This window comes from Osmerus eperlanus, chromosome 4 (assembly GCF_963692335.1).
Source record: "Osmerus eperlanus chromosome 4, fOsmEpe2.1, whole genome shotgun sequence".
NCBI lineage: Eukaryota > Metazoa > Chordata > Actinopteri > Osmeriformes > Osmeridae > Osmerus > Osmerus eperlanus.
The window spans coordinates 19,693,287-19,703,114 of NC_085021.1; the positions used below are offsets into that span (position 1 = coordinate 19,693,287).

At 44.2% G+C, this 9,828-nt stretch overlaps 1 protein-coding gene across 1 annotated transcript; it reads left to right on the plus strand.

Moving 5' to 3' along the window:
- Positions 1–2,059: 2,059 nt before the first annotated feature.
- On the plus strand, positions 2,060–9,321 carry clcnk (chloride channel K). Its single transcript, XM_062458191.1, has 19 exons — positions 2,060–2,275; positions 2,618–2,749; positions 2,922–3,050; positions 3,233–3,372; positions 3,531–3,608; positions 3,927–4,002; positions 4,473–4,598; positions 4,916–5,000; positions 5,448–5,549; positions 5,915–5,999; positions 6,101–6,265; positions 6,579–6,648; positions 6,818–6,913; positions 7,144–7,360; positions 7,577–7,710; positions 8,134–8,204; positions 8,306–8,383; positions 8,582–8,668; positions 9,082–9,321. The coding sequence occupies exons 1-19, from the start codon at positions 2,122–2,124 to the stop codon at positions 9,118–9,120; spliced, it is 2,064 nt and encodes a 687-aa protein (XP_062314175.1). The 5' UTR covers positions 2,060–2,121; the 3' UTR covers positions 9,121–9,321.
- The last annotated feature ends 507 nt before the right edge of the window (positions 9,322–9,828 follow it).

A 9,828-nucleotide genomic window follows, 5' to 3' on the forward strand; every position in this document is an offset into this window, starting at 1 on the left:
GGGTTAACTGATAAAAGATTACATGAACAACATTTTCTACTGTGAGGTCAACTCTTATGTCACATCAACGGGGACATTAATTGTGCATATTCTGTTTTTAACAAAGTAGAATTCGAAGATGTTTTCATCAAACCCTCCCTCCCTGTTTTCCCAACTAAGACTTATTGATAAAGGTCGGACCGTGATTCGCATCAGACGAAATCGATTGTTCATGATAGAACCCGATTTGTATTTACATTCACATCGGTGTGCTGTTTCCATGGAAACAAGTTTAAAGTTGAAACAGACTGGGTCTGTGTGAGATTCACAGCACAGAGTATTCATAGATATAAAATAACACAAACATACGTGTTAATTGAAACCAGAAGAGATTGTTAACCAAGGGAGGAAACAAAAGGATAAACATTAACCCTTGTGTTATCTTCGGGTCGTTCTGACCCATCAGTCATTGTGACTCACCGTCGTATTGCGACAACTTTACCGCATACAAAAACAAAGTGAAGCATTTTCTTTTAACCGTTGGGCTGTCTCAGACCTCCCACATTGCGAAGGTTAAAAGAAAATTATTTTTATTTGTTTTTGTATTGGGTAAAATTGGGTAAACACAACGATGGTTCGTTATGAACCTTTGGGTCATGTGACCCGAAGGCAGCACGAGGGTTAACTGTGTGTGTGTGTATGAGATAGTGTGTGTGTGTGTGTGTGAGATAGTGTTTGTGTGTGTGTGTGTGTGTGTGTATGAGATAGTGTTTGTGTGTGCACACCTGTGATTAGTTTCACCTTCAACAAAAAATGACAAGGAATTATAATTAGTATCCCATCACAATTTCAAAGCCGTCGACGGGAAACCAAACCTTTTTACAAAGGCTTTCGAAGTATTTATTGTGCATACTTTCATGTTGAAAGTGACTTTCGAGATCTAAGGGGCTTTTAAGCAACAGCTTTTAATGTCCACAGACAACCTTATTGAAGGTCATAGTTGTGGGATTCCATTTATATCTGTATTAAAAACACACAAACCTCATTGTATTCTACTAACCAATTTCACTATATCCTAACTAGCCGACAAGCCAAAATAATCAAAAAGCTGACAGTTGGGATATGAACATGACCACAGAATAACATAATAAACAAAAGCATTGTTATTCCTCAATTTCCATGTTTATCATTATCAACAATACTGGAGCTTGCTACACCATCAGATACAATTTAAAATGAAAACATGAATACATAAAATGCATAAATTAATAAGAAACTAAAATGAATTTCAGCCCTGAATACAGATTTAAGAAGAGAGATATAATATAAACATTTTCTAAAATGCGTTACCCATGATCAATTCTTAGCTAAAGACTGAAAGTGAGGTTCACTGTCATGTTGTCAAATGTATAGGTTTAAATGGTAATTAATTCCACTGCCTTCAGATCCTGTGGGAGGTTTTCAAAGCCTGAGGCTGAAATCTGGTCCTGGTTCTAGGAACTACTAAATGAGTCACAGTCATCAAGACTCACCTACGTATGACGTAAGAGTATATGATATTAGTGGATCTCAGGGTCAACCCATTTTAAAAGTCACAGGTTTTCAAAAATGAGGTGATACTGTTGGCTCTTTCTATCTGGTCCGTCTGAAAACGCATTGCATTATATGTATTTGGTTGAGGCACAATTGTACTGTTATAAAATCTATCAAACTCACAGTGTACAAACGTAATACTTTTGGCTTTGTAGAAATGATATTTCAAACATATTGAATAGTACTTGACAGTTCCAATTACAAATGATAGTGACACCTCCAAATTGAAATGACCAATAAATGAAAACATCAAAAGCCTTCAGAGTTACAGGAAAAATGAACTAAATGAATCACCCTTGCAGCAAGAACAGATGAAGGGCATTCTCTTGAACAACTCTGTGATTTTCCAACTGTGACCACTGCACAACAGTTATGCAAAATCACCTTCGGTCTGCTTGGTGAGGAAAACACTTGGAGGCCAAACAGGCCAGTGAGGAAAGGTAAGCTTTTACAGCAGGTTAACTCAATCTTTGAATTGGCCATCTGAGTGGCTTATTATGAAAACCTTTGATTGGATCCTGTCTACATTTACTTTGTTGGAGTTCTAAAATGGCAAACCAACATCTAGACTTTACAAGCAAAGTCGAGGAGGGCTGCCTAAAGGACAAAGAGACAGAAAATCAAAGGGGAGAACAACACAATGAGGCTCTTCTCCTTGCAAATCCATGGAAACCATGGCAACGATCCCGCTCCTTGGTCAAAGGTCAGATAAAATCAAATGTCTTTACCGATGGTCGATGCTAACACATTGGTTATATCGGACAAGCTTTCAAAGAAATCTTTCCATCTTTTGTGTGGCATAAATGTACAGTCTGTAATATGTGCCTGGCCCATTGTGGCTTCGACAAAAGCAGGATTTGTCAGACACCTTTATTATGTATTCTCTCTGGACCGCGTGCCCAGCACATTCTGTCCTGCCATATTACATGTCTTTCCTCCGTCAAGTCTTTTCGCATGAATCGTATAAACAGTGACTGTCCTTACCAGCTCCAGGTTACAGGATTTAGGCAGGAGTGCCCATGTTGTTGTGTTCTGGGGTGTCCAGAGAGCCTGGTGTGGGTGAGGCGTGGGCTGGGCCTGCTGGGGGGAATGGAGTGGTACTGCTTCGCTGCTCTGGGAGTCCTGGCATCTTTCCTCAGTTTCCTCATGGATCTTAGTGTGACCAAGCTGTTGCGAGGTTAGACTGGCTCACAAACACACACACACACACACATATATACACACTTACACACACAGAAGTGCCCCACACACATGCATACCCGCACGTATATACATTCATATATAAGTTTACCTGATGAAATAAGGATGATTTTTTACTTTTTTCACTGTTTTATTTTCCATCCCCCTAGCTCACCAGTGGCTGTATGTGAAACTAGAGGGGCACATGCTGCTTCAGTTTCTTTGCTGGACCCTGTATCCCGTCTCCCTGTGTGCTCTCTCCTCCTCATTCACGCACAACATCTGCCCATTTTCAGCAGGTAGGACGAAGCAGGACCTCTCTGACCACGTTTCACAGCGGGGGGGGGGGGGGGGGGGACACACACATCTTCACAAACAACACGCAGTCCTCACAAGTCGAAAAAGCTTCTTGAAAAGCCACGTTGTCATTTTAGGGGAGTTGTTTTCTTATTTTGTGTTTTTCTACCTATGTTTGTTCCAGGTTCTGGGGTTCCTGAGGTGCGAACAATGCTGTCAGGTGTGGAGATGCCTCATTACTTGTCTGTGACCAACCTGTTTGTCAAGGTTGTGGGTCTCGTCTGCACCTTGGCAGCCGGTACTTCAGTGTTCCTGGGGAAAGTGGTAGGCTAATTGCCCTTCTCTAACACTTCTGAATCACTCTCTGTCACACTGTTAATTTCTCTTTGTGCATCTCTCTCCTTATGTTTCAGTTTCTATTGTTTGAGATGAGTTCTTAGCATCATGAACAATAGAAGAATATTGGTCTGGTTTAATTTCAGGGCCCATTTGTTCATATAGCCACCATGTTGGGAGCTTATCTGAACCGTCTAGCCACTCTTCTCAGTGGAAAAAAAGAGGTACGTAATACGGGAATCGGGCTAGTAATCCGAACGTTGCCAGTTCGATTCCCGGTCATGCCAACTGACGTTGTGTCCTTGGGCAAGGCACTTCACCCTACTTGCCTCGGGGGAATGTCCCTGTAATTACTGTAAGTCGCTCTGGATAAGAGCGTCTGCTAAATGACTAAATGTAAATGTAATACCACATTTCTTTCTCCCTTTATAATCCCTTTGTCCATTGTAAACAAAAGATCAGTTGGAATGGTGAGTTTTCCTGTTAAATACATAACTTATGAGCCCCCAAATTCAACCTTCGTCCTCTCCTCGTTGTTGTAGGAGAGACCAGAGAGGGCCATGCTGGCAGTTGCTTCAGCAGTTGGGGTAGCTAGCTGCTTTGGGACTCCCATTAGTGGTGTGTAAGCCTATACCTTCCTCTGACGCACATGCCCTGTCAATCAAAGAGCCCCATCATTTCAGTGTACCCCATTTCAATGCATATTGTCATTTTATCTGTCCGTCTCTCACTCGTGAAATTGATTTAGCACTTTCCCTCGCTTGCGTCTTCTCTCCTCGCTATGCCTTTCTTTCCCTCTCCCTCTCTCTATTCCTCACTGCCCATCCAATACCTCCCCCCCGCTCTATTCTATTTCTTAATCTTTAAATACTCCACCCTATCTCATCTCTAACCCCTTGGCTTCCCGCAATCCCATCTTCGATTTCTTTTTCTCTTTTTCCCCTCCTCCCCGCCACTCCTCCATATCATCTTGCCCCCATGTCGTCTCTTACATTTACATTTAGTCATTTAGCAGACGCTCTTATCCAGAGCGACTTACAGTAAATCTCTCCCGTGCTCCTCTTCCCCCTCGCGTCCTTGTCTCCAAGGTGTGCTGTTCAGTGTGGAGGTGATGTCTTCTCACTTTCCCCTGAGGGACTACTGCCCGGGATTCTTCGCCGCGGCGTGCGGAGCCGTGACCTTCCGTCTCCTCGCTGTGTGGAGCGGGGAAGGAGGTAACAGCTCTCTGTCGCCCCCCTTTGGGTGATCAGGGGAGGCCCTGTTTGCGGAACAGTTACTGGACAGGGGTTAACTACCCTTGAAACATATTTATTCTAATAGAACAAGTGTTTCTAAAGATCTGTTTGTGCTGTTCCCAATGAAGACTTCCTGGACCACCGGGCTAGGACTGAGAGGGTCGAAGGATGATTGCATTTTCTCGGCATTCAATCTAGATGTAGAAAGGAAAATGCAGATTTGATTATGTAAGGCCAGCAGAGATACATGGTAAAGTGATTTGGGATCTGATTGTGTTTCGTTCTTTTGCCTCCAGATACTGTTCAGCCCTTGTTTAAAACCAGCTTCTCCGATGACAAGCCGTTCTATCCACTTGAGATCCTGGCCTTTTCTACAGTGGGGTAAGACAGCTTATCTCAACATTGCAGAACCTTGGATGTGTTGGACAGGGTTCAAAATCATTTTGCCAAATAAATATACCATCCACCATCCCATAATCCAAATATCTGTGTTGTTTGTATGTGTGATTTTGGAGCGTGTAATATATAATTGTGTTGCTGCAGCAGCGTGTAGATATTGTGTTTTCTGCTTCTGTATGTGTTCTATTTTGATATTCTCTCAAATTGATCTCAAAGTTCCCATAGATCTACCAACCAAACTAATCCATCCCCCCCCGTTCGTTTTCCCATCTTCACCCTGTTGCCACATTGCTTTTTAAAAAGGCTTTTGTTTCCATTGTGACACTGTATGCTCTTCCAATAATGACTTCCGATGGCCCATGGCTGCCAGGTCTATAAATACGCTGCTTCTCAGTGTGTATCTGTGTGTCTGCTCTGTCCTGCTCTAAGACTGCTGTGCGGAGCTGCCAGCTGTGTCTACCTCTTCTGCCACCGCTCCATCCTGCGCCTCGTCAAAACCAACAGAGTCCTCGCAAAGATGTTGACGACAGAGTGAGACCTGTTTCCCGACCAAGCATTGTTTTGTGACTGAGTGATTCAAGCCTGCCTCGTATTGTTTGATGCTAATAACTTGGATTGCTTACTGCTCTAGGTACATTGCAGACGGTTTGTCCTGTTAGACGTGCTTGTGATGACAAGCAGTACAGTCTGCAAGGGCACGCTAGAATTGGACTTGGCAAACTGTAATGCCTTCTGAGAGGCAATATGGGGCACCGCACAGAACATAAGACAATAGACACACATTAAAACAAACAAAAAAAAAAAAAAAACGACAGTCCCAGGTCTCTACGAAGAGGAGATGCCGTCATGTCATTGTGTGTTTGTGTCTCCTTCTACACGCACGACCCTGTCGCCAGGAAAGCCCTCTACTCAACCATGCTGGTGTTCCTCCTGGCCTCCATCACATTCCCTCACTCTGCAGGTCAATACATGGCTTCCAAGGTGACACGCTTTGAACACTTTTCCATTGAATATTTTGAAGGATTGCCTCTGTATCTTCTGAGCTGGGCCTTGAAGACACATTCTCTGTCTCTCTGTAACAGTACACCATGAAGGAGCTCCTCTCCTCTTTACTGGACAGCAGGCGATGGGACTCCAAATCCCACAATGCATCACTGGAGCTGGGGTCAGAGTTGAGTCCTTGGTCAGAGTGGAGCCCTACAGGGATTCCAGTCCACGCTACTCTGGTGTGCTTTCTGGTGATGAAGGTATGGAATGTTCATGCACCTAATTCTGTCCTACTAATTGGGTGATGAGAACACATAGCATTATCCAGGTTTGAACACGTGCTTCAGCAAAGTGGCAAATGCAATAGAAAGATCACAACATCACATATCACAATATTCCAGATCTAGGCACACAAATGCAAAATGTAAATTCATATGATTTTTATTGTTTCCTCTGTGGGGGGGAATTGATTCTCAGAAATATCTTAATGCGAACAGCTTCACAATGATTACTCGCCACTCAAGTAACAATGCCGACCGCTGCTCTGGCAACATCTGTTTCATTCATATTCAGCTGTGGATGCTTGTCTTGGCTTGCACCTTACCCATCCCCGCTGGCTACTTCATGCCTGTATTTGTCTACGGTGAGTGGGAACACACCTAAAACATTACGCATTTTTCACTCGTTTCGACCACTTCAAAATCACTTCCTATGTGAATAGTTTTTGCAATTATCATCAACATCAATCGACTCTTCCACTGTGAACGGCACATGACCTGACACGCCTCCCTGCACCTGCCGCTGTGCCTCAGGTGCTGCGCTGGGCCGTCTGGTTGGAGAAACGCTGGCTCATGTCGTCCCAGAGCAGGGTGGGAGTCCCATCAACCCCGGCGGCTACGCACTCGCTGGTAAACCAACCGACTGTTGTGACATAACAGGCTTTCAAAATGCATCAAAAAGCAACAGTAATGGGGATGCCTAAGTTATAAGTATAAGGTGTTTCTTGTCGTGATGCATGTGGATGCAGTAAAGTGCCTCTTTTGGCCTGTCATGGGAGAAGCAATGCATAAAAGATGCCTCATTTGCTGTGCTGTGAGTGACTCAACACACAGTAAAGTGCCTCTTTTCCCTGCCGCAGGTGCAGCAGCCATGTCAGGAGCGGTCACACACACTCTGTCGCCCGCTCTCGTGGCTCTGGAGATGACGGGCCAGTCCTCCCATGCCGCCCCCGTCATCCTGGCCACCCTCATATCCAACGCTCTGTCTCGCTCCGGGAAGAGGCCGTCTTTTTACGACGCCATTTCCCTCTCCAAGAAGCTCCCGCACCTCCCCTCCTTACTTAGAGCCTGCCCCAAGTGAGCCTGATTAAAACCGACACCCAATTAAAATAAGCAAGGCAACTGTTCGCGAAAACTTCTCTGCTCGCTTTCGCCTTGGTTTCGAGAAAGGCGTTTTCTTTAGTGTGCCACCAGAAGGTCAGACTTGATGTCTGGGAGACTATGTCTGGCTTGCATCAGTTGTTTTCATGTTACGTGATGTGTTATGGCTCTACTCTGCTTCTTCCCCCTCAGGATTTCTTCTGTCTGCCTGGGACAGGTTCTAGGCCCTTTATGGGCCTTGCTTGAGAGGGGCGTTGGGCCCAGGGAGGTTCAGCAGGTCCTCGACACTTACACAGACCCGGAGATTGCCGTGGTGGAATCACTGGGTGAGAGCACTGCAAAGTTCTGCTGGATTGGACTCACCTTGTGAAGGGGCTCTTGCTGCCTTGCTAGTATTGTTCGCTCCTACCTCAGCAATAAACGACAAGCACTTCCTTAACCTCACAGCAAGCCCTGTCAAAGAAAAACAAAAAAGAAAACCTTGTAAGGTCTCAAAGCGTTCAACATCCACAATGACCCTGTACTATTGAGAGACAAAATGTTCCCTGGAGTGAAAGAATCGGGTGAAGACTTGTCACAGCAGTATTACTGAATTGAATTAATTAGCATATCTTTTATTTGACAAAGTGGCATGTTTCCTATGGCAACATAATTCACTTGAGAGTTGATGACACGCTCGGCTTGTAGGTCTGCTTCAGTCAGTGAAATGAGGCTGTCGCTGTCTCACCTGTTCCTTGCTGTCTTTTCAGACTCGCCGATTCTCCTGGGTTCAGTGAAACGGTCAGACCTGCAGATGTTTCTCTCCCACACCAAAGATAATGTAAGACGAGACACTTCTTCTAAGGGATGAACATTTAACGTGCTATCCTTTGTCACCCACATCCATCATCCTACCTGTGCCTCCGATTTACAATTCTCCAGGTTTTGAAATCACTGGAGGACGTCTGTTCCATCAAATCACCTTCTCTCCAGATCTCCAATGACACCACAATTGTGGAGGTAAACGAAATGGAGTGTGGCTTTCCTCACCTGACAGTTTATTTGACAAATGACTCCAAACATCCCAACCTGCAGACTCATTTCCGGGAGGTGGCTTCTCCCCCCCCCCCCCTCCCGGACCTTCCGGGAGACTTGGGATGTCTGTGACTGTTCACATGCAACCTGTGTTGTGTGTTGTCTCCTTCTTCCCTGTGTCAGGCTCACGGCGTGATGAGTGTGATGTGTGCAGAGATCTTGTACGTGACTGAGAGAGGGAGGCTGGTTGGAGTCATCACATGGCTGGAGGTGTGGTAACATGTGACACGGGGAACACACAGCACATGAAACATCACATGCTCTAACTTCAACCCTGGCCGAAGAAGTAGTAATGTGTCATTTTGGATCGTTACCTGAATTTTGGTTTTTAAATACTCTGAGGACCTTTATGGATTTTGTGTGTGCGATTTGAGGTAACAACCTTGCTTCAGTATGTTAATCGGGGGTTGCTGGTAATGGAAAGGTGTTGAACCTCAAAATGATTTGAAAGGGTAATACAAAAGTATTCCCAGGAGACAATACTGTCAATTCAAGAGTCAGAAGGGTATGCTTTTTTAATTAAGCTTAAAAAAGATTGCATGTTACAGTCTATTTGTTGTAATGTTGTTGTTTGAATGCATCGCTCTCTCTATCTCTTGATCTCTCTCCTCCTATTTTCACAGATGAAAAGAATAATGGAAAACTTGGCTAAAGACATCTAACGCATCTGTGAGCCCAGAAGCCCGACTAATATCAACTGTAATAATGACACGTTGTTTCACTTCATCCTCATTCTGAGATAAGATTGTTTCCTCCAGGCAGCAGTCATTTGGCTTCGGGGCCATATGATAAACATCTATTAGAGCTTCTTGATGAAGCACTTCTTGTAATTACGTAAACCTTTAGCCAGCCATAGGTGTTGGATTGGCTCATTAAATGAACCACAGACATCTCTCACATCTCTGCATTTCCTGAAGGGAAGATATCGTTTTATGAAATGTTTAATATTCATAACAGAAAGTCCTGATGTCATAAAAATATGTTAGATTAAAGGTCAGTGTTCTGAAAGCAGATCTAATACAAAGAAGATGTGTTATGCTGGGCCGTTGACCTTTCTCGGTTGTCTTTGGCGAGGCATGTGAGAGTGAAATAATTCACAGGGCTGCCAGAATGATGCTCCTAGGAACACATACACATTACCTACGGTACATTGTCAACTTGCAAAATAAATTTCAATTGCAATTATACATCTACAATTGCTTGTGGTTTTCAACCATCAGCACCAATGCCCTGACCGTTTTTCCCAACCTTAGAAAGAACATGGCTATTGTTTGAAGCCACTGTCTAGCTTTCTTCCCTGCGTTAGTCTCGCTTCCATTGTGTGTGATTTTCCACAGTGAGCAGGACAGCTACCCCTATTTGTTGCTGTC

Bases quoted from the DNA above. Each gene is read 5' to 3' on its own strand.
- clcnk (XM_062458191.1), top strand. From the start codon at position 2,122: ATGGCAAACCAACATCTAGACTTTACAAGCAAAGTCGAGGAGGGCTGC. The intron at 4,003-4,472 runs GTGTGTAAGCCT...CTTGTCTCCAAG, and splicing joins CTTTGGGACTCCCATTAGTG to GTGTGCTGTTCAGTGTGGAG. The intron at 6,000-6,100 runs GTGACACGCTTT...TCTCTGTAACAG, and splicing joins GTCAATACATGGCTTCCAAG to TACACCATGAAGGAGCTCCT.